This window comes from Fukomys damarensis, unplaced genomic scaffold, assembly GCF_012274545.1.
Source record: "Fukomys damarensis isolate Sample0158 unplaced genomic scaffold, DMR_v1.0_HiC HiC_scaffold_8, whole genome shotgun sequence".
Taxonomy (NCBI): domain Eukaryota; kingdom Metazoa; phylum Chordata; class Mammalia; order Rodentia; family Bathyergidae; genus Fukomys; species Fukomys damarensis.
Window position 1 is genome coordinate 595,287 of NW_022900920.1, and position 24,959 is coordinate 620,245.

The 24,959-nt window shown below is 37.2% G+C and overlaps 1 protein-coding gene and 1 long non-coding RNA gene across 9 annotated transcripts in view; one reads left to right on the forward strand and one right to left on the reverse strand.

Annotated features, from left to right (window-relative positions):
• Nucleotides 1-24,959, forward strand: part of Entpd1 (ectonucleoside triphosphate diphosphohydrolase 1) — a 140,773-nt gene that overhangs the window by 94,116 nt on the left and 21,698 nt on the right. For 6 of the 8 annotated variants that reach the window (XM_010620874.3, XM_033761300.1, XM_010620875.3 and 3 more), the window contains 4 exons: nucleotides 12,370-12,497; nucleotides 19,942-20,059; nucleotides 22,387-22,537; nucleotides 24,468-24,627. In XM_010620874.3, the coding sequence (XP_010619176.1) occupies nucleotides 12,370-12,497; nucleotides 19,942-20,059; nucleotides 22,387-22,537; nucleotides 24,468-24,627 (557 nt within the window). Of the gene's footprint in view, nucleotides 1-6,921; nucleotides 7,065-12,369; nucleotides 12,498-17,842; nucleotides 17,930-19,941; nucleotides 20,060-22,386; nucleotides 22,538-24,467; nucleotides 24,628-24,959 lie in introns of those variants that run through there. The other 2 variants (XM_010620873.3, XM_019207035.2) reach the window with 2 other exon arrangements.
• LOC104859965 lies at nucleotides 13,358-17,684 on the reverse strand. The gene is made up of 3 exons (XR_779518.1): nucleotides 17,576-17,684; nucleotides 15,954-16,098; nucleotides 13,358-13,996 (listed from the first exon to the last, which is right to left on the reverse strand). It is a non-coding gene; the product is annotated as an uncharacterized LOC104859965 (long non-coding RNA).

The following is a 24,959-nucleotide window of genomic DNA, read 5'->3' on the forward strand; positions in this document are numbered from 1 at the left end:
TATTGAGCTGATCATGTGGTTTTTACACTTAATCTTTTTATGTTTGATTTAAGTATATGAACAATCCTGTATCCCTGGGATGAAGCCATCTTGGTCATGATGTATAATCTTTTAAATCATTTGCTGCATTTTGTTTGCAAGTATCTTGTTGAGGGTTTTTGTATCTATGTTCATCAGTGATACTGACCTATAGTTCATATTCTCTCTCTCTCTCTCTCTCTCTCTCTGTCTCTCTCTCTCTCTCCTCGCCCATCTCTCTCCCCTCTCAAATCCTTATCCAGTTTTGGTATTGGGGTAATTATTGGATTCTGAAATTCTCATGAAATTCAGCAGTGAATTCATTGTTGTCCTGGACTTTTCTTGCTTGGTAGAGTTTGTATTACTGCTTCAATTTTATCACCTGTAATTGGTCTATTCAGGATTTTTATATTTTCTTGGTTCAATTTTATTAAATTGTATACATCTAGGAATTTATCCACTTCTTCTAGATTCTCTAATTTATTAGAATATAAGTTTTTTAAAATAGTTTCTTATAGTTCTCTGGATTTCAGTGATTTCTGTTGTAATTTTGCTTTTTTCATTTTTAATTGCATCAATATGGGCTTTTTCTTTCCTTCATTAGATAAATTTCACTAAGGGCTTATTGATTTTATTTATAAAGATATAGTAATAAAAACAGCATAGTACCTGCACAAAAATAGACATATAGACCAATGGAATAGAGTAGAACAGAAACAGCCCCATGCATCATTAGCCATCTGATCTTTGACACAAAACTAATGTTGGAGAAAATACAACCTTTTAACAAATGGGAAAAAGGTACAAGATCCCAATAATGAATGTAACTGTACTGTATACCTAAAATGTACCAATAAACTCAATGAGGAAAAAAAAAAACAAAACAAATGGGGCCAGGGAAACTGGTTATCCACATGCAGAAGAATGAATCTAGACCTGTATCTCTCTCCCTGTAGTAAAATCACCTTTAAAAGAATGAAAGACCTAGATATAAAAACAGAAACTCTGAATCTGCTAAAGATAAAATAAGAAAAATGCTTGAGGACATAGACATAGGCAAGAACTTTATAAACAGATATCAACTACCTCAAAACAATACAAAGAATCAACAAATGGGATTGAATTAAATCAAAAAGCTTTTTAAGAGCCAGAGATTTAGCTCAGTGGTTCCAACACCTGCCTCACAAGGGCAAGGTCCTGAGTTCAATCCCTGGTAGGTATCCCCCCAAAAACCTTCTTTATAATGAAGGAAACAATCAACAGAATGAAATGGTAATGTATAGAATGGGTAAAATGTATTCCTTTTAATATCTAAAACGTATAAAGAACTAAAAAAAATAGACCTCTTGAAACAAAAGACTTAATCAAAAATTGAAAAAAAACATAAATTATCAAAGGAAGGAGTACAAATAAATAGCCAGTAAGTTCAGGATCTTTGGCTATTAGAGAAAGGCAAATCAAAACAAGACAGATTCTATCTTACTACCCCTGATAATGGCTATCAATCAAGGACTCAAACAACAACAAATGCTGGTAAGGATGTGGGGACAAGGGACTCTTTTTCACTGCTGGTGGGAATGTAAACTAGTATAACCAGTATAGATATCAGTATGGAGATTCCCCCAAAATTGAACATAGAAATTCCATTTAACTTATTATACCCCTCCTGGGTATCTTTCTGAGAGTTAAAGAAATCATTTTACAGTGATACATGCTACCCATGTTTATAGCATTGCAATTTATAATACCTAGATGGTTATAAATGGATGAATAGATAAAATGTGATATATACACAATGGAGTACTACTCAGTCATAAAGAAGGATAAATTTTAGTCATAGGAAAATGAATGGGTTTTGAGGACATAATTTTAAATAAAATAAACCAGATATAGAAGGTTAAATATTGCATGGTTTCTCTTACATGAGAAACTAAAAATATAAGCAAAGAGAAAAATAAAAGAATAATTACAGGAAACAGGAAGGTAGACACTTTCAATAGGGAAGGGCATCTGGGGAAGGGGTACAGATGAGAATGAGGGGAAAAGATAAAAAATGATCAAGATATGATATGTAATGTATGATAAAAAGTGAATATTTTCAATGAAATTTTAAGAATTTATTACAGTAAAAGACACATTGCCATTAATCCCCCTAAAAATATTCCGTCTTACTTTAACACACCTCTTCCATCATTCTTGCCACTTACTAAAGAGGTTCTTGAAGTGCTCTTTCTTGAGTGTTTAGTTGCGCTGTTGTGGCTTGAAGTCCAAAATTGGCAATGTGTACCCCACATTGTCATTTTGACCTTTGGGAAGATCCAGGCATTGCACAGCGCCAGAGTCAGTGAATAAGATGGTGAAGATAGCACTGCTATGCTTTTTTAGGCCCACCTTTCCCTTGAATCCCTTGGCAGTGGCATTTACCATATTTAATCACAACTCCTAAAGACTCACACAGAAGAGGACATCTACAACTGCATCAGAAAGTGTCCAGAAAGCTAGTATAGTGTGTCTGAACCAATGGGGAGTATTTTGAGAAGGATTAAGGATAATGCATCTTTTACTATAATACACTTTCAAAACATTTGTATTTTTACTAGTACATGTCTGACTCATTCATTTATTGTGTGAATCTATATCAGTTTAATTATAAATACAGATTAACAGCTATACTAACATATAAGACAATTATACTTAATCAAGGTATATCTTCATATATATTGTCCATGCTGCATTACAGTAACTTTTTTCTTCTCTTTTTCCCTATTATCTGCCTTTTGTGTTACACTTTATTTATATAGTGAGTTTCTCATAAGAGAAACCATGTGATAGTTAAGCTTGTGTATCTGATGTACTTCATTTTACATTATAGTAATAATGTACATCCATTTTCCTAAAAATGACTTGTTTATCCTTCTTTATGGCAAAGTAGTACTCCATTGTGTATAAATACTGTATTTTCTCTATCCATTCATCTGTTGATGGACATATAAGCTGCTTCCAAGATTTAGTTATTATGATTTTTGCTGCTATAAACATGGATGTACATTCAACACTGTGATATTAATTCTTGAACTTTTCCAGGAATTTACCTAGAAGGGGAATAGCTGGGTCGAATGGAATTTCTATTTTTAGTTTTTTGAGGAATCTCCATATTGACATCCATATTGTTTGTACCAGTTTATACATTCACCAAAAATGAAGAAGGGTTGGCCGGGCATGGTGGCACATGCCTGTAATCCCAGCACTTGGGAGGCTGAGGCAGGAGTATCGCTGTGAGTTCAAGACCAGCCTGAGCTACATAGTGAGTTCCAGGTCAGTCTCACTACATAGTGAGACCCTGTCTCAAAAAACAAAAAACAAACAAAAAAAATGAAAACGGGTTCTTTTTCCCCCACAGCCTCTTCAGCATTTGTCATTGGTGATTTTTTGGTGATAGGGATTCTTTCTGGAGTGAGACAGAATCTTAATGTTGTTTCACATCATTTCTTGAATGGCCAGTAATGTTGAACATTTTTCCATGTATTTATTGACTATTTCTACAGAAAGGATCTATGCATGCAAGACACAGAAAACAAGGGATTCTAAGGTTAGGCAACCCTGAACCAGTTCGTGCTGCTTCTACTATTGCTCCACACTAATAATGCATGGACAGTAATTGACTTCTTCAATATTTCTCATTGAAAATAACCACAGATTATTGGTAGATGCAGCTGCCACTGAGAGAGGAAAGAGTCCCCAGGGTACCATTTTTAAATTTGAGATATGGAAAAAGATGAATTTAGTGGAAGCAATGTACTTATCACAGAGACCATCAATACACCACATTGTTATGCCTTTTGGCTGGAACACAGGGAATTCCTCCCTGTAGTCTTAGTGATATCACTTTGCCAGAAACAATCCTACTTCCTGCCAACCCCATACTTAAACATGGGATTTGATGATGACCACAAAAGCCTTTTGTTCTCAGTATAATCTATGGATAAAAGAATTCAGGGGAAGCCAAAGGGCTGTGGGTGAAGAGAGTGGGTGCTGTGATGGGAAGAAGTAAGGAGAAGAGGAGTGAGGGTAGGGAACTCCTTCCTTGCTTCCTTATTTCCCACACACAGAGTCTCTGTTGGCATTTGATTTTTGCAATCATTAACATTCTTGAAGTCAGACATAACCAAGTGCAACCACAGTTATGGCTGGTAATCTGAACAGAGTGCACCACAAAGGAAAGTCTGTGGGGAGGTTAGCCTGGGGGTTAGGCAGAATTAAATTTGCAGGAGAGCTTGTTCTGCACCCAACCCCATCTCCACTGCCTCGATGTCCCAAGCAAGATAGGGCCTACCTAGCCAAAGCTGAGACTGTGTGGTCCACTCAATATCAGCCAGGCTTTATTAAGATAAATACTCTTTTTCTAGCTAAAGAGCTATGAAGTGAAATGAGAATAACCAGCGAGTTGACATTTCAAAGATAGAAATAAAAGATCATAAATAAACGCCAGTAATTTCTCTGAGGTCTGTGGTTCAAAAGATTAGTGGGACAGGACATGGGCTATTTAATATCTCTCTACCTCTCGTTCCTTTCTTAGTCCACCTCTCCCCTTCCTTCATATTTTCTGGCTCTCTGTTCTTGCCTGGTGCTCCCAACCCTAGTTTTATGGCCTGTGTCTGGATGTCCCCCCCCCAAAGCCTCATGCAATCATAGGTGGGGCTTTTTCAGAGGTGGTTGGATCTAGAGTGTGAGATGCTGGAATTGACTCATAGCATAATGCTAGGCTGAAGGGCACTAGGATTAAGGGTGAGAGTGCTACCTGCTCTAAGTAACCTGAATAAGATAAAAGGGGCAGGGAGACACTGTTAACGTCCCTTGATTTTTTTTGCCTTCTTCTGCCATTAACCATTTTATCTTCTGTGATACCTCTCTGCCAAGCCACCCTGCCTTGGAACCAGCCAATTATGGCAGCAAGAAAAGCACCTAATACACCTAAGTCATCTTATCTCTCTCCCTATCCTTTCTTTGATCTTTTAGCTAACTAATAATCATTGGTGCCTTGAAGTTCATTTTTAGCTTTTGTGTTTATATTGATATTTGTATTGCCTTCCTTAACTAACACAAACAAGAATAAACCCAATAAATTAAAGTGAACTTGACCCCTGAATTTGACTCTGGATTGATTAGTTGGAGAAATATGATGGTGTAAATAGAATAAGGCCTTTTTATTTGAATAGAACTTGGACAACTGAGATGAAATGAAGCTGAATAATTTGTATCTGCCTCTCATACAAGACAGTGGTTGAAAGCATTACAGTAGAGATGACTAGAATCAAAGCACTTTTCTGCCTTTTGTAAGAGGTATGTCTGGGAGAGTCCCTTAATCTTCCTGAGAACGACAACCTCAGCTTCTTTCACTTCACTAAACTTTTGACTCCTAGGATCAAAGACTCTGGTGATTTTCAAAGTTAGAACATTGGTGGCGAAGGCTAGATAATCCCTCCAGCCAAATCCCCAGTGAAAATCATTTTTGTATTTCTAGATGATGGAATTGGCTACCACATACAATATTTTGCCTCTAAGCATTGTATAAGTAAGACTTGGTCTTGTGGGGTAGAGGAGGGTGGTAGTTCCATAGCCTATGCTATGGAAGAGGATACTTAAGTTTAATTCTTGGCTTAACATTTTATGTCAGTGTAATTTGGGTAAATTATTTAGCTTCTCTGTGATGCAGTTTCCTCATCTGTAAAGTGTAAATGATGATAATAATAGTGTCTCTGTGTGACCTCATTTGGAAATAGGGTCTATGCAGTTGTAATTAAATTAAAGATCTTGAAATGCTATCATCTGGATTTAAAGCAGGATAATAGAATGTTTTTATTAGAGAAAATAGAGGGAAATATACATTCAGAGACACAGGGTAAAAGACCATGTGCAGATAAGGCAGAGGTTGGCATAATGTCAAGGAATGTCAAGCATCATAGAAGCTGGAAAATGCAAGAAAAGAGTATTCTCCAGAGTCTTGGAGGAAATATGGCCCTTGTCTTAGTTGATTTTCTCATTGCTGAGACAAAATACTCAATACCTAAGATTAAAGGAGGAAAGATTTATTTATCTCAGTTTATAGAGGTTTCAGTTCATAGTTGGCTGGCTTCAAGGCAGGGTGACATGGCAGAGGGGCATGGCAGAGAAGAAACAGTTCATGGCAGGCGTAAGGCAGAAGTTATTAAGTCAACAGTCTACAAGCAACAAAACAAGCAGGTACCCTCTTTCTGTTCCTTATATCTTATCCAGGTTACACACCATTAGGGTGAGTAGCACTCACACCCAGGGTGGGACACCCTTGATCCTACACAGAACTATGCCAAACCAATGGTGGGATAATTTAGTAATTATATACCCTTGGACCCAGAATCACACACTGTAGATCTAGCCATTTCTGAAAAGCCCCACCTATGACTGCATGAGGCTTTTGGGGGGACACCTAGATATAAGCCCTAACAGTTCTGATGACACTTTTAGTTTGGACTCTGGCCTCCAAAATTTTGAGAATAAATTTCCATGTTTTAAGCCTCCAAGTGTATAGCAATTTGTTGTAGCAGGTCTAGGAAACTTAAACACGTTCTGCACAAATGATGATAATAGTATATCTACTTCATAATATTATAGTGGCTAAATTATTTATAATCTTCAATGGATTATACTGAGAGTTAAAGTAACTTAAGCCTCACTATAATCCGAGGAGTAGACATGCTATTATTTAAAGTTCTAAGAGTAGAATCTGGAATACAGTAAGAGCTATAAATATAGGTTAAGTATTGTTAGCTCACTGAATCTTACATAGCTCTATGCAATTGATACTTTTATGACTCATCTTACATGTGAGAAAACAGAGAATCAGAGATACTAAAAATGTGTCTCTGGAGTGTACTGTAGCATGAAACATTCCCCAGAAGAATTTTGGCTTTCTGCTGATGTATCCTAGCAATTGTTGGCTTAGTGATGTTTCCTGATCATGAACTTTCAGCAAAGACTGTCCAGTGGTGAGCCATCGAAGAGCCCAGGAGGTACTGAAAAGACTGCCCCATGTGATATTGATGTTTGTTTATTCCTCACGGCCCTGGTGTGGGCATAAGCTCCACCCTAAATGAGCCAGGCTCTGTCCACTCTTGACTCTGTTTGCCCTTGTCATCCTGTCATCTGACCTCATTGGAGGTAGCCTCAGCACCTTATCATCATGTAAAAGGCAGGGGTATGCTGCCCTACAAGCCATATTCTTACTAGCCACTGCCACTTGATGGTTCCTTGTTCACCTCTAAGGTGCTGGGCACAGACAATACAAATTACTCTAGAATAAGTCAATGGAAGCCAAAGTTTTTACTGGGATTTTTCAGGGCCTTATAGGCCAGGGTCTCACTATATAGTTCAGACTGGCCTTGAACTCACTATGTAGCCCAAGCTGGCCTTGGACTTGGAGCATTTGTCCTCAGCCTCCCAAATGCTGAGATTACAATTATGTGCCACCATACCTGGCCATACTTGATTATCTTGTTTATGGTCTTTTCTTCCAAACTGGAATGCAAAGCACCATGAAGATGATTTTCTTCACTGCTGTAACTTAGAGCTTAATCCAGTGGTGGCAAACTTATGGCATGTGTGTTATGTTTTTCTTTTAAGATGAAAGATGTTAATGTATGAGTTGTCTTTCTAAACTAAAACCTCTCTCTGCAGGTTTAATTGCAGTGTTAGCACTGTGTGATAATTAAGTGGGTTTGGCACTCATCTCTAGAAGTTTCACCATCACTGACCTAGAGAACTCTAGTGCATAGTAAATAACTGTTCAATGACTAAGTGAAAGAATAAGTAAACAATAGCCCCCACTTCAGCTGTAAAATGTTTAAACTGAAGTGGTTCAAACAATTTAGTATCTAGAAGGAACACATGAAGATAAGACTAATGGAATAATTAACCTTTGCAGGGTACAAAGGGAAACATAGCTATTGCAATTGGTGTTTAAGAAGGCAAGAAAAAAGACTTGGTAGAGAATGAGAATGGAATTCCAAGTGAAGGCTGTTTCACACAAAAACAATTCAGACAATACAAGATGTATTCATTCATCACAGGATATAGCCATGAACAAGCCCAAGCCAGAAAAAAAAGTTCCTGCCCCCAGGGAGCTTACATTCTAGTGGTCATAATGTCAGGCATTCTGATGTTGGACACCAACAGAACAAACAGCAGGAAGTTACCATAGGTTCTTGATTAGGAAGAGCCTCAATTATAGAAGATCCTACGGCTACGTGAAGAGTAGATTCTGTTAAGGAGAGAACTAGGAAGGGCAGGATCTCTAGAAAGGGCTATTATGGAAGATCAGATATAAAATATGGGTGATAGGAACAGGTGGGGAGTGGATATCAATGTATGTATGAAGAAGTAGGTCTAGGGCCCTGGGATAAAGCAATGAGAAAGGACCTTAAAGTCCCTGAATATGAAAACCACCTGGATATGTGTCCTTTGATGGAACTGAAGGAAGGTGGCAGAGATAGGAGGGAAATTTTGACTCTCAGAGTTGGGCAAATGGCAAGTTCAAATTGGGACCCATCCAACTGAGTTTCAGGGCTTGTTCTAGACTATATTAAATACAGGAGGGACCATGACACTCTTCTGATGTTTGTTCACCAGCACTTGTTCACACATGCTGTTTTGTTCTGTATGTGGCAGGCCAAGATTAGTACTGATATGACCCCTCAAAAATTGGAACAAATTTGAATCTAGTCATTTGCACTGGATTTAGACCACAAAATTTTCGTTGTTTTTGCCTGAAATTACTAACCTCTGTCAATACCCCAAAGATGTTTATTAATGGATTAATGTATCATGATAGTATAGTTTTGCTGTCATAAAATAGAGATGGAATTTTCCTGTACAAAAGGATTTTTACTAAGGACACAATAAAATATTTTTAATTTTCACTTTAGTAAGATTTTAACAACACATATGGATAGCTGTTTCTCTAAGAATTAAAAGGATGAATGACTAGTTTCTCATTCTTTATTGCTGAGTAGTACTCCATTTTATAGAAAAACCACACCTTCTTTATCCAGTTTCCAACTGATGGGCAATTGGGCTGTTTCCAAGTTTTCTATTACACATCTGAGTAGTACTCCATTTTATAGAAAAACCACACCTTCTTTATCCAGTTTCCAACTGATGGGCAATTGGGCTGTTTCCAAGTTTTAGCTATTACAAACTGGGCCACTATAAACATGGGTGTGCATATGTCAAGGACGAGTGGTGTGTGTGGGTGCATATGTTTCTGACCTGATTGCCTTGAAATCAGTCTGTGTTTTCTTAAAGCTTGAATTTCTTTCAGTTTTGTCTGTCAGGTTATTACCTGACTCTCTCACTTTTCACGGGAGAAAAATGAAAAGAGATGGAAGCTTTGAATTCTCTAGTATAGTGAGCTAAATCAAAAGGGAAAATGACCCCACACTTTGCCATTGGATGCTTTTAGTCAAGTTGTGTCTTAAACGGTGTTTTTGTTTGTTTATTTGTTTGTTTTGAGGTACCATTTTACATTGTATGATAGAAACCACATTTCTGTTACCTGTAAGTCAGATGAAAAGCATTTTGGGGGAAGATAGTCAATGTAAATTTTCCATAATAGAACTTGCCTGCAGTAGTTACAGGATCTGAAAGATTTCTGCGCAGTCTGAAAGGTGGCAGTAATTTAAGTGGTTCCTCTTCTTTTGTGTCTGCTGCAATGTTGTAGCTCAAACCCAGGACTCCTGCATGCTAGGCAAGCACTCTACCACTGAGCTACACCCCCACATTAGTGGTTCCCTTTGTATGAACTCGTTTTGAATACATCAGTCTAGACCTCCACATCTAGCACCACTTCTTAAGAAGAGTCTGGCTTCCTCTATATAAGCAGGGCTTTGGGAAACTGCCTACCATATAGTCCATGAAAGACATAGTATTCTCTGCATGATCTAGTTGGTCACCTGAAAAATCAAACTTAGCCTTTTTTTGGTAATAAAGATTTTAAAAAATTGTATATAGACTTTCCTAAAGTTTTTCCTTAACTTCATTTGTCATTTCTTTAATAAGAATATGATGAAAGTGTGGGTTCAGCTGTTCTGTAATAAAAAAAGAAGTTAGCAAGTATTCTTATTAGGCAAAGGAAGTAAAAGTAATAGTTATGGTTATGTTATGTTGGCTCCCATCTAGAGCTTTTGCAGTTTTCTGTTCCCTTGTGCTGGAATGTTCTTACTCCGTCTCACAGCTATTTTCCTGTTATTTGGGTCTCAGGTCAAATGTTAACTTCTCAGCGATGTTTTCTCAACCCTCAATCCCTCCCCCTCCCCACATCTGCTACATTACTTTATCATTTTCCTTTGTTTGAATTTCTTCTTAAATACATTGTGACCTGTAATCACTTGTTTACACGCTCCTTCTCTGGTTTAGATATCTTCTAAGTAGACTGTATACTTCAAAGAGCAGAGATTGTATCAGTCTTTCTTACTGTAGTAATTTGGATGCTAAGAGTAATGCTTATGTAGACATGGAAGGAAAATGAGATAACAAACTTGTCATTTATGAAAATAAAAGTAGTAAATAAATATACCTTTAAAATGTTCATCCAAAACACATGCTTGTTAGAAGTGTGTTTGTCAACATCAGAACTTTGGTAACCGAGATGGGGAATTTTAGGGTTATTGTTTTTCCAGATTGGATAGCGCTAGCATCAAAGAAGACATTTTTGCTACACTCATTGTACCTGAATGTTTTAGCTTCAAGTAATTAAAATCCGGTTTCAAAATATAAGTTTTATGGGCGAATAGGCTCAGAGTTGGTGACTTAGTAGCTCAAAGTGCCAGCAAAGATTCAGGTTCTCTCCATCTGTATCACTAGATACTGGCCAAGAAGGACAATTAGAAGAATAGAGAATGTATCTTTTTTTCTCCTAGTCCTGCCCCCAGCAGACTTTCTCCAGGTTCTCTCAGGCCCTAATTAGGTAGGTACCCATTGTGGAACCAATTGCTAGGGAGGGAATGAGATTACACAGACTGATCAGGACCATGCTTGAGCTTGGGAGAGAGGAAAGTATCTGAACAAAATGGAGGCTGTTGTGTGAAGGAAGAAGGCAAATATACTGTCTGTATATCTCATTTACTGTTCCTTGTTTGCAAGCAATAGATAATGGTGTTGCTAAAACTTTTCATCCTAGATTTTGCACTGTTTGATACATAAACATTGGTTCAAGATTCTGTGAATTGGTGAAGTCTGGAAACACACAGTTATAGTTCTTTGGATAAAGTCCAAGATTCTGCTCAAGAGCATGAGGAGGGATTCCCAGTGCAGTGCCTAGCTAGCCACTTCTCACCAAGAGGGAGAGAGGAAGAAAAGACCTAGATTGCTCTTTTAGTTGTCTTGGTCCCACCTCTGTCCTTAGATAAGTGTAAATTTCTGAAAGACAAGCCTCAACCCATGTACTTCTTTATTACATTAGCCTATTCTTCTTTCTCAAAACCCAAGAGAAAATCTAAGGATAATTTGGGAAGTTGAGTGAGGAAGAAATTGAGTTATCAGAATGGAGGGAGTGGTGCAGCCATTTGATTTCCTGTTCACTTCTTCTATATCTGTTTAAATCCAATTGAAGTAACTTTTATGCACTTCTTCTACTGGAGTTTTTAAAATGTTCCTTGACAAGGTGAAAATAAGAACAGGATAATGTGATAGTCTAAAATATTTAAAACTCCTCAGCCTCTAGGCTATTACCAATTGCATACCACATAAAGGTAGTTGAAATATGAAGGATATGTTAAACCAGGAAATGTCACAGAGTGGTGGAATTTGATGTTTGATTGTATATACTTAGTACTTTTTAATAAACATTTTGCGGTAAATTTTTAAAATGAGGTCTAATTATGTTATTTTTGTTTTGTTTTAGTGTATTTTGATATACACATATTATCTACTAAACTACCAATTTGAGATTTTTCTGATCATTCCAAATCTGATCAGTGTCCTAGTTTTGTCTGTGTTTCCTTCTATAACCAATAATCTGGCCCTCATCACAATACAGACAGGTCCATTTGTTCTTGAATTATTTCCCAATTATTTTGAAAGTGCTTCATGGATAAAGACACACTTAAAAAAAAAAATGTCTAGTGTCTTCTGGGCCAGGGATTTAGCTCAGTGGTGCCACCACCTTGCCTTGAAAGTGCAGGGTCCTAAATTCAATCTCCAGTACCAAAAAAAAAGTGTCTAATGTCTCTAGATGGCCATCACAAGACTAGACAGAAAGAGGAGGAAAATCATTGTTCGTTGGTTTCTTGTTAATATTTTCTCTTATGATTTTGGTTTTAGATTCGAATGTGAAAAGATTTTGCTCCCAAAATATCCTGGCAATCCTTGGTTTCTCCTCTATCATTGCTGTGATAGCTTTGATCGCTGTGGGGCTGACCCAGAACAAACCATTGCCAGAAAATTTTAAGGCAAGTGAAATCATGTGTGTCTGTGTGTGTATATGTGTGTAACAGAAGGGCCTGGATAGGATGAGAAAGGAAGGACTCTGGTAAATTATACAGGGGACTGAGCTTCTAGAAGCCCAGGAACAAGTATTGACTTGTTCCTATTGGATGAGGGGAATAAAATGAAATCAGATGCTCTTTCTAGAAGAAGAAATGTCTTGAATTAATTAGTGGTGTTAAGATAATTGTCTTCATGATTATTCAGTAAATTTAAGTCAATACTCTATTAATAGAGATAAATGCTGTATTTACCTTGTCAAGGCCTTTTTTGGACTATGCTGATATTCTGTGATCTAGTACTATCTTCATACTCATTGTTTCATCACGGATGAATTACAACACTGCGTTCTTTTTTGATTTAATTATTATCACTGTTGCCAAACAATAACACATATGAAACATCTTTACATAAAGCACTTCAAAGTCAGAGATTGTGCAAAAGACATATTTCTTCTCTCCAAAAATATTAAAACAGCCAAATCAGTTAAAAAATAAGAGAACATATACATATAGCAAGTATAGCATATACATATACACATACATATACATATACATATAGCAAATATAGTTATTTGAAATGAATTCTTTCTTGGATGGATAGATTTATTGTTAAATTTCTACCTTTGAAGAGCTAATATATAAAAATCATTAAGGTCATTAACTTTATGTGACATATTCTGCTTTCTTTCCAGTTCATCCAAGTAAAATTTTAGACATGAATATCTCCCAAGTTTTTTTGTAATATGGACAGTATTTTATTTCATCGTTAATTTAAAAGCATGCAGTACATTTATAATAATTACTTTGTAAATATTCCACTGAAATGATAGTGAACAAGTCTGTATTGCACAGAGGATATGAATGTGCTGTCGAGCATGTCTATACATGTGGGCAGTGACGTACCTAAAAGTTAACCAGACCGTGGAGGTCCTAGCACACATATGTGGAAGTATATTCTCTTTTATAAAGATGGTGAACTGTAAGCCTGGAAGGATGGATGCACATGCCAGACCCAAAAAACTTTTGTCGTGCATCCAAATCATTTGTTGTATAGCAAAGGCGTGGTATTACATTGGCATCTTTTTGTTGCACGAGTCAACCCAGTGGGCCTGTGTACAGCAGCCACTTTGTCAGGATGGAAAGATGATGCCATCTAATTGGTGGTCTCTTGCCTTTTAATCTTGAGTGATGTTGGTTCTCTTGGCAAAACTTCACTCACAGTTGAAGCCTCATAACATCTTGGTTGTGCTATTTGTTTACTAGTTCCAAAAGTACATGACTGCCTTCTTGATTTGACCTTTTTGAATATTCAGTATTGCATCACTGGAGAGCAGGACTGCCTGGGGGGAAAAATCCATGGCAGACTTAAGCTCTTGTTTGCAGTGAATACTTGGGGTCATGGATGACTTCCTTCATTCACAGTGGTCTTCAAGTCTGTCATGCTTCTATGTTGTTAGGTTAGCCTAGAAAAATGGAACAAAATCTTTGTCATTCTTTAAATAAAAGGCATGTGTATGTGAAAAGCAGTCATTGGCCCAGTCAAATATAATTTCATATATAGAAACAAGCAACTTTTGAGGTTATATACTAATTTTAGTAAAGCTTGTTGCATATACTAGAGTCAAATATTGGACAATTCAGGAATAGAACATTTCCATCACTGCAGAAAGTTCTATTGGACATTGCTGCTTTGAAATATACTATGATAATATCTCTGAAATAATTCAAAAGTAAGTTGAATGAATAAGGTGTATAATTAAAACATTTTATAAAATATAAAGGAAAAATTATTTTTATTATATGATTTATAAATTAGTACCAGGGTCATCTCAAATATCATGGGTTCCTAAACTTTTTTTTTTGGTAATTATTGGAATAAATGCACAGTCATCCCTATCTGGGGAGGATTGATTATAGGAATCTCCTATGGATAACAAAATCTGTGGAAGCTCAAGTCCTTTCTATAAAGTGAAATATTTATTCATTGCATTGCCTTATATACATCCTTCCATGTACTTTAAGTTATCTCTGAATTGCTTATAATACCTAATACAATGTAAGTCCTATCTAAATAACTGTTAAGCTGTACTGTTTTGGGGACAATGACAAGAAAAAACCCATCTGTACATGACTAATACACATGCAATCTGAAATATATTTGCTCTGCAGCTGGTTGAATCTGTAGAGAGATAGAACCCATAAATATAGACCGTATTTGTTTCTGAAAATGAATGTTTTAAACATAACAGAGATATTTGCACTTGGAATGTTTGGTTTGTGCTGATTATGCAGTCTTGTTTTATTTCTCCCCAGTCAGTTTGGGTTCAGCCTTACAGGGTCAGAGCTGCGGCACATTGGACATAACACTCTAAGAATTCTTTCTTATATGGGCGTGTTTACTTGGCTAGTTATTACTAGACTATAAGTGCATTGATGACAAGAACTACGTTTCATGGGCCTTTGCACGATATTATGTATTCATTCATTTAAAGTAGTCACTGAGCATTTACTCTTCAGGGGAAAACCATATTCCTCATATAGTAGTAGGCTGGAAGTGGGCAGGTTCACTCCTGAACGTTCATTGTATTGTGTCATTCATTCACTCGTGAGAGCAGATCCTTCATGTCCTAAACATTCACATTAGGCCCCATCTTCCAGAGCTATTGCATTGGTAATTAAGTCTCTAACTCATTAGTATTGGAGGGGAAAGGCAAACCACAACACTTGGTTCATGAGGTACTTGTTGAGGAGGCATGCAGAATACCCTAAAGGTACCACTTTATATTAAAGTATCAACTTCTTTTAGGGTTTGAAGTAACTTAGGAGCCATATGCTTCCAAAGCTCCCTCTTTCATTCATTTGATTCAATAATTATCTGCTGAATTCCTTCTCTGTGCCTAAAATATAGGAGGATACACCATGGAGGATGCTGGAAATGCCATGGTAAATTACTATCTAAAGACAGGCATTAACCAAATAGCCCCTAAATATGGAATTACATCATGGGCTCAACACTATCTTTAGAGGAAAAATACAGGCATTCTGATTAGGTGAAAAAATTCTAATTTGTGGAGATAAGAGAAGGCTGGGACCTCAGGTTAAGGGCTTTCTGAGCAAAGACCTTGGAACAGAAGCCCATGTGGCCTGTGAGCAACAGCCGGCAGGCCAATGTGATAGGAGGTGTTTTCTGAATGAGGAGATTCCAACAAAACTGTTCAACATCTCATTTCTGCAAGGAAGCAGCCATCGGACACTCTAGTTTTCTCTGTATTTCCTTGTCTAAGGATTGAACTCAGGTCCTTTGCGCTTGTGAAGCAGGCAGCAGAACCACTGAGCTAAATTCCTGGCCCCTCTCAGAAGTCTTGAACTATGAATTTGGGTAGATAGGATTATTCACATCCTTGGAAGGGCCTGCCCTACCTCCAAGTGGCCTCCAGTCTCAGTGAGCTCAGGGTCCATTGCTGCCCAGATTTCCAGGTCTTCATAAGAACTGCTGCATTGGTGGCCCTGTCAGCCAAAAAGGGTAATTTCTGTTGTTCTTCTTTCTGTATCACCACTTCTGTTCCTGCAGTATAGCTCATGAAAATCACTTATAATCACTGAAATCATGTGCATGATCAAAAGCTAGGTTAGGACAAAATTGTATGCAGTAAGAATACAACTACATTTTAAAATGCACATTTAAAAAGCCTATAAGGAAATGAATAAAAGTAATAGTTTATTATTTTATTAATAATACAAATATTTATATGAAATCTTAAATGTCTTTTCCCCCTTTATTTTCTTTTCTTTAAGTACTCTTAAAATAGAAAGTAATACTGAAATAACAAGGGAATATCAAATCTTTCCCTTACAACCTAAACATTAATTTATTTCTTTGAAATAAAGGACATAGAAGGGCTTTTTAGAACTACTTTATATATGAAGTACAAAAACAGTGGGTTTCTCTGCTGCCAGACTTCACTGATTCACTAGGTAATGGACATTCTCCAAAGTTCTGGAAGATTTATTTGCTCAGATCCTTGCAGGCCTTGGACATTTTGGAATACATGTTGGAAAATAATGTGGAAAGAGAGAAAAAGTGGCTACCTGGGCTCAGGTGGACATTGTAACTATGAAAGACATGAATGCTCAAATTGAGAAATTTCAGATCATTAAGATTTATCTACATCTCAAGAAGGGATGCCAACTTTTGTCTGCAAAACATTTTAGAGAGCTGGAAATGGAACTCAGTGATAAAGCACTTGCCTGGCATGTGTGAAGCCCTTGGTTCAATTCCAGGATAGAAAACAAAAACAAAAATAACCACCCCAAAAATTGTTTGGCAGAGTTCAACAGGTTAGCCTTCCAGTGTGCTACATACACAAGAAATACCTTCAGTTTTCTCTGTTATAATGCACACTACTCACTTCATAAATAGTTGCAAACAAAACTCACTTAAAAGCTTTTATTTTATTTATACCTCACAGTATAAGGCCTTGAGGAAGCTAATAAAAACAACGCTGGTACGTTTGTTCTATCAGAGGGGTAACTTTCATGTCAACAAAGTTAGACAAAATAAAATGTCTTGATTCCAGATAAAGGGTACTTGCTGTTGCTGCCTCCTTAGTTTTTATCATATACTACTGCTGTTGGAACATTTTTTGACAAGATTTCAAGGGCTCTGATAGGGAGTAACACAAATTTCTACTGTGTAAACTTGGAGTTTCTTTCTCCACCCTGAGAGGTTTCCCATGGGGCCAAAGGCCTCAGACCTCAGTCAGCATCCCTCTCTGCCTGCAGTGGCCACCACCTAAATCATTTCTGGGTTTTCTTTCACTGCAAACCTAGCTACAAAGGAGTCTGTTCAGCTGGCTTCTTTGTTGTGCCCAGGGCTCTTTGCTTCCCAAGAGTGTACCAGTAATTACGAGAGGGACTCCCTGTTGTCATTATATGGCAGTGAACACTGGAAGTTATAGAAGGTCAAGGATCCTTTCAAGATCTGCACAGTGATACTTTCTAATCTCTCATGAAATTAAATAGTTTGATTCAAGAGCCTCTACCTTTAGCTTGCAGTGGCCCAAGGGAGTCTCTTTATCCATTCTTGTCTTTTTCTTCTGGAGATTCTTGGAAGATAATACAAGGGAATATATATTTTCCTCCATGTGACAGATCATATTTTGAGTTTCACAGCTCAAATGTGCAACAAAGAACAATATAACAAGGGTTGGCTCACATTTCAGAAGTGACTCCTCTGTTCCTTTTTCTTTGCTTCTCCAATTACTTTCTTTCCTCCTTGTTTCTCTCTTGTATAGGAATGATAAAAAGTACATGTACATATCCCCACAAGCCCATGGAAGATGTCATTAACCAACCATTGAGTTTTTCCCTGATTAAGTTCAAGGATATAACCAGAAGTGAGTATCAGTTTATCAAAATGGGCATTTGCAATCTACTCCTGGGAAGATATCCAAAGAAATGTGTTTGTTGCAACAAAGTAAAATGTACAAGAACGTTTCTGGTAGCTATAGTCTCAATAGCCCCCAAATGCAAACAAGTCAAATATTTATCAACAATAGAATGGGTGAAAACATAATGTAGAGATATAATGAAATAGCTCTACAGCAGTAGAAAAGAATGAACTATTGATACATATAGTTTGAACGCATCTTACAGACATAATGTAAGGTAGTTAGACACAGCATAGATGCATTTTATGAGTACCATTTACTGCAGTTCAGAATCAGGCAAGCCAAGCACATTATATACCTGTAATACCGACAATCTGCAAAGCTGAGGTAGAAGGATAGCAAGTAAAAGCCTAGCCCAGACAACTTAGCAATTTATGGAGAGCCTATCTCAAAATTCAAAAAGATCTTGGGATATAGACTAGTGCAAAGACCCTCACCCCAGTGCCACCCACAGGTATACACATACACACACACACCCCCCAAAACAAAAAATTCAATCATGGTCACAGAAATCAAGGCAGTAGGGCAAAATGATTGAGAATGGCATTATTAAGCCTGCTGGAGGCTAAAAAATGTTCAATGTGGTAGTTATTTGGATATGCATATATACAAAAATTCACTGAGGGCCGGGTATGGTGGTGCATGCCTGTAATCCCAGCACCTGGGAGGCTGAGGCAGGAAGATCGCTGTGAGTTTGAGACTAGGGTCAGTCTCAACTACATAGTGAGACCCTGTCTTGAAAACAAACAAACAAACAAACAAACAAAAAAAGAAATTCACAGAGGCGCACATTTAAAATCGGCACTCTTCATTATAGTTATTCTTGTTTTAATGTCCTTAAAAGGGAGCACCAATTTGAAAATTATTTCCCAGCCCTTGCTATCTGTGTTTCAGTATAAGATCTTAAGCATAAGGTCTTGAGTCTGATTCTGATTTAAATTCAGGCTTTGTCACCTATTAGCTGTGTATATTGAGTAAAGTACTTAATCTGTTGTTTGTCACATATGTAGGAAGGGTAAAACTAGTGCATACTTTATAATATTGTTTTGAGAGATTAGATCAAAGTTTCCTGTAATACCTGCCAGATATGCTTAATGCACTCATAAAATATGACAGGTTGATTTTGTTCTCTCTCTTCTGCCTATCTAGATCTTTTTTAGAAAAACCCCTTCTCCACACTTACTTTCTTCCATTAATATTTCCTAGTCCTAAAAACTGAAACACAAGTTTATATATTCTTTTAAGATGTATTAGATATAATTTAGATAGTTATATTCATAATTAAAAGCAAATGTACTTTTTCTTTGTCTCTTTTTAAAATAAAACTCCACATTCTCTACACTAAAATTAGATAAAGATGTTTTTTGTGGCTGTGTAACCGTCAGTGGATTTACTCAGTGGTTCCCAAACTATTTGCACGTTAGAACTACATGGGATCTCACAAAAATTCCCGAGATCAGGCTACATACCAAACCAATTAAATCATAACATCTGGGGGTCTGACATGGACCTGACAGTTCTTGAAGTTCTCCAGGTGACTCCAATGTGTAGACAAGTTTGAGAGCTACTGGATGAAGGCTTTCTATTCCTTCCATAGTGTGTCAGCTACTTCAGCATGTGTATCTGAATCCTGACTGCACGTTAGAATCACCTACAAAGCTTCTAAATAATTTCTCAAGCCTTGCCCTGGGTAAGGTGTGAATATTTCTAATGTGCAGCCAGCATTAAGAAATCATCTTAATGGGTATCCTTGTAACTCTTTCGATCAGGATAACTCCACCCTTCCAGCCTCCCACCCTACCCAATGTCCCTCTCAAATTAAAATACTTAAAAAAAAAACTGTACATTACCCATATGCTTTTGAAAACTCTCATCCTTTTCTCTTTCCTGTTGCAAACTGCATATGGAGAATAATGATGTGATACTGATAATTTTTTTAAATTTTGTTTTGCCCTCAGTATGGGATTGTGCTGGATGCAGGCTCTTCTCACACAAATTTGTATATCTACAAGTGGCCAGCTGAAAAGGAGAATGACACAGGGGTGGTGTATCAGATAGAAGAATGTAAATTAAAAGGTAAGATGAAGCAAGGGGAAAAGAAACATGAGAGGTGCATGGCAAGTACAAAGAAAGAAAAGAGGAAACCCTAAGAATAGGAAGTCAAATGAAGAACACAGTGAAGCTGCTGCTTTTATTTTATCAATATAAAAATCATATCATAAGTATTATTTGCATTTTTTAAAAATGAGAGTACCAACAGTGAGAAAGGCTAATACTACTTTTTAAGGGCACTAGAGCTAGTCAGTAATGGAGCTGGGCTGCAAACCAAGGCCTGCTTGACTTAAAACCCATGTCTTAGCCAGTGGTTCTTAGACTTGAAACTGCATCAGAATCACCCTGCACCCACAGAGTCGCAAGCACAGAGTTCTTGAGTCAGATCTAGGAGGAAGCCTAAGAATGTGTATCTCTAATGTGTTCCCAAGTACAACTGCTGGTGGTCCAGGGAATTGCTGCTTTCTCAATCTTTGTCCTCTAATCTACAGCTTGCAAGAAACTTTCTAAAGCCTTCGGCCTTCATGTAGCAGGAAAGACCAGATCAGAGATTCTTAGGCTAAGAAAGGGACCTAATGGATCATTTAAATCTTGTTTTCTAGAGAAGGAAGCAAAAACCTGAAAGATTAGTTCCTGGCAAGTAGTAACAGAACCAGGATAAGAATGTAGGTCTCCTAAGTACATCCCAGGCTTCCTGCTACTCTAAACCACCATGTTACATACTGATTTATTTTCTAGTCTGTTTTAAGGTTACACTCCAAGGAGGTTGTTGACAGTTTAGCTCTCTTCACTCCCTCCACCTAACCATGACTAGACATTTCTGTGTTGCACCACAATCTCTGACTGTTATCTTTCTTGGCCTTTTCAGCCAGGAATCCCGTTTATTTTCAGTCAGATAATTTATATTCCAGAAAATAATTGAATTTTAGTCTGATGGCCTGTACGGTTCTACTAATTTTTATTTGTCAACAAAGTAGCAGAGAGGAGATGTTTTCAAGAGAGAAAATCATTCTACTCAATATCCCGGTACCCTGAGACTTTGGTCCAACCAATACTGAGACAATACTTCTTACGTAGTTTACGATCCCAATCCCTCATTTTATTGGCTTCTATTTAATTCACCGCCTTCCATTTTTAAAAGTTTGGGTTTTAATCTAGCAGATGTCTTTCTTTCAAGACACATCCCATGAGTGCATGAGTGTCTAAAAAATACAGTATTTTCCCCTTTCAAAAGAAAGTTAACCAAACATTTAAGGACAGATTATCTGAATCAAAATAGCTGATAATTTAGACATGATTTTCTCCTTATATTTAAATAAACAGACTATTTAAAACCTCTGAATGATCTTTTTAAGTTATTTGAATAATTATCTTAAAAGAATACTCCTTATTAAGCACTATGTAATAGTTATTGTGAGATGAGAATGTTAACTTCAAAAACTTAGGGAATCTTGGCTCTAATCCTCTCTATAGCAACAGTGAATTCTTCTCTAAAACGGGAAAAACAATCTTACTAGAGCATCAGGGCATTGGAGTGGAAAAATCACTGAAGAGACATTGATTCTATTCCCATTTCATCTAACAAAGGAAGAAACTACCTCAGAAATTTTAGGGTACTGGCTGTGATCACATAGCTGGTTAGGAGCGGCTTCTGTCTTTTCAGAGAATCGGTGGATCTGGTGCTTATTTTCAGTTCTAAATATCATGTTTATTTAGGTCTTTTAGGAACTAATGTTATTAATTACAACTTAGTAAAAGAATTATCCAAAATAGTCAATAGTGTACCTATCTGTGAGATCCCTATATGAAGCGGAGATGTTACATAATTGAATGTGAAATTGCGCCATCTAGTGGTGAAGTTGTTGAGTACTTGTCTGGTATAGGGCTGTTTGACAGCCCAAGAGCTGAAAGTTAAATCACACCAATCAATGCTAGAAGAAAAGGTACTAAGGCGTAGGGAAAGTGGGAGGGGTAGGAGAAAGAAAAAAATATGAGATAAGAAATAAATGGGGGCAAAGCTTTTGCAAATAGGGAGGGGTGGAGGGGTTGAAGGGGAGGGCAGGGGAATGAGGAAAAAAATAAGAGCCAAGATACATCATGTATAGGTACAAGTTCCCAATGATGAATGTAAATGTATCGTATATCTAAAATGTACCAATAAAAGAAGAGAAAAAATAATGACAGAACTGAGATTGAAACCCATAAAAATGTTACCCTCAAAGAATAACAACCTAATATATAGCACATCAGAAAACTGCTTTCTTGTATTCACTCATTCTGCATCATATTTTGCTGTAATATTGTCAAGGTACGTCCTATACATTTTTTTCATCTTCTATATTTTCCTCTAGGTCCTGGAATCTCAAAATATGCTCATAAATTAAAAGATCTAGAAACATACCTGATTGAATGTATGGAAAAGTCCAAGAATGTGGTTCCAAAGTCCCTGCACCATGAGACACCTATTTACCTGGGAGCTACAGCAGGCATGCGCTTGCTCAGGTATAGCAGCATGTAGGGACCAAAAGTGGCTAAGTATTAGAAGCAGTGTAAAGACTTTTGAAGTTATAGGAGAGGGCCACATTTCCCTAACCCCTCAGATTCTACCTCTCTCAAAGTCGACATCTAAGAAAGAAAATTTCAATGTGAGTGAAACTCCAAAACTCAGAGTGTGCATACCACAGTAGTAAGATTTTAAGTATGTAAAAAAGCTTTGCCTATCTCCCCATGGGGAACTCAAGGTGAAGAGAAAAGAAAAGATTGACTCTATGTGCTTGAGAGTTGGGATACAGATGTAGTCAGTGTCTTGGCGAAGGAAGACTAGAGGAGACCCATAGATATCCCAAGACAACTAATCGCAGTTGGTACATTCTTAATTTGCCACGACTTGGTACCTGTATGCATTATTTTCTTACTTGCTCATTCATTCATTATGTCATGAATACTGCCTAGAATATTACAGTAGGTGACTCAGTCCTCAAGGAAACCAGAATTTCCATACAGGTTTATCAATTTTTTTTTCTAGAAGAATGCTTAGAGCTTCTGGGGGGGCACTTGGTGCTGCCTAGGATAAGACACTGCAGGCAGAAAGAAGTGTCAGAAGAGAGGATGGGTCAGAGGGTCAGGGAGACATGCACATGCATCTAGTAATAAACTTTTATTTGGAACTTATTCTGTGTTAGGCACTGTTTTGAGTGCTAAGATTATAGCACAGAACAGGACAAAGTTCCTGACTTCCTAGAGTTTGCATTCTAATGGATATGCAAAGGCCAGAAAATGCAGGAAATGAGGATGCAGTCAGAAGACTGAATACCTACATAGATAGAAGATAAGGGTCCATATTGTAATCTTATTTTGTAACCATATTTTATAATAATATAGATCATATTTTTGAGACTTTGCTATGTTCTTAACACTGTGCTAAGCACTTAACATACTTTGCTTATTATCATGGCTCTATGAAGTGAGAGATATTATTAACTATTATAAACAAGATAATGAAGCTGTGGGTTACAAATGTTAAGTATTCACCAAGGGTCACGTGCCTGGTAGTTACAGGTTGCATATAGGATTCTAAGAAGTCAGAGTCCAGACCACAGAGTGCCTTGTAGGCCATGCTAGGAAGTTTGGAGTTTATCTGGATATAATGGAAGCCATTTAAGAATGTTATGATTAGTACCACTGCTGGAGAAGGACTAGAGAAGAGTAAAGCTAGGGATGAAAGGTAGATGTGGATGTCATTCAGATGAGAGATTATAGTTAGATGGTAGCACCCCACTGCCACCACCACCACCAGAGGCTTTCAGAATTGCAGAGCCTCAATTTTGAAAGTAATTGCATCCCATCTTCACTATGAAAACCTTGGAAAACTCCTTTTTAGGTTTCAAGATCTCTAAGAACTTTTAATATGAAGAAGATTTTTTTCCTTAGTCTGGTAGCAAGGGAGATTTGAGTATCTGCTCCTGGTCATTTGCCACCTTTTCTATTATAGCCCGAATTAAAAATCTCAAGCAGAGTCTGTGTAAACAACCAGGAGCTCCCACTAATGGCTAACAATAATAATAGCTAATACATATAAAACACATCAGCTGTAGGGTGTGGTGATGAGACAATATCTAGCTACTACCACCATCATAGTCACTTTAAAAACCTTTGATATTTTTTGAACTAGAGAACAACAGGAAAAATGATATTTTAGGATATCTATCTTCTTAAGAATTGGAAGGAGTTGGATTTGGAGAGAAAGAACCAAATATTAGCCCTGTCTTCTCAAAAACAGAGAGTTCCTCTGACAACCACATGTGAGCATCCCCACATTTATTCCATTGTGTTATAATTTACATCTTAGGATCCTTGCATGGACGCACTGGCTGAAATGAGTAAGTATAATTATTAAGTCAAAAATGCTAACCTCACCTCTTCTTTTGCATAGAATGGAAAATGAACAATTGGCCAAAAGTGTCCTGGATGAAGTGTCGAGTAGCCTTAGCAACTACTACTTTGACTTCCAGGGGGCCAGGATCATCACTGGCCAAGAAGAAGGTGCCTATGGCTGGATTACTATCAACTATCTGCTGGGAAAATTCACTCAGGTGAACACTTCATAGCAGTCATGAAGGTGGCTTCCTGGGGGCCAATGCTGTTGTCATCTGACCGTATTTGGGACACTGACCAGAATCAATGATTGATTAATTAATTAATTAATTAATTGACTTCCACAGTTGTAAGGATCACCTGAGGCAATAGTACTTCTACTACAACTGAAGAATATGGAAGCCATGTCTTCATGTTAGGGAAACAGAAAGAAAAATAAAGTTGATCATTAAAAATAAGAATACCCAGTATTTGCCTAGTGCTATGTGTCTTGTGCTATGCTTTTTTTTTTTTTTTTTTTTTTTTTTTTTTGTTATTGGGTCAATCTCTG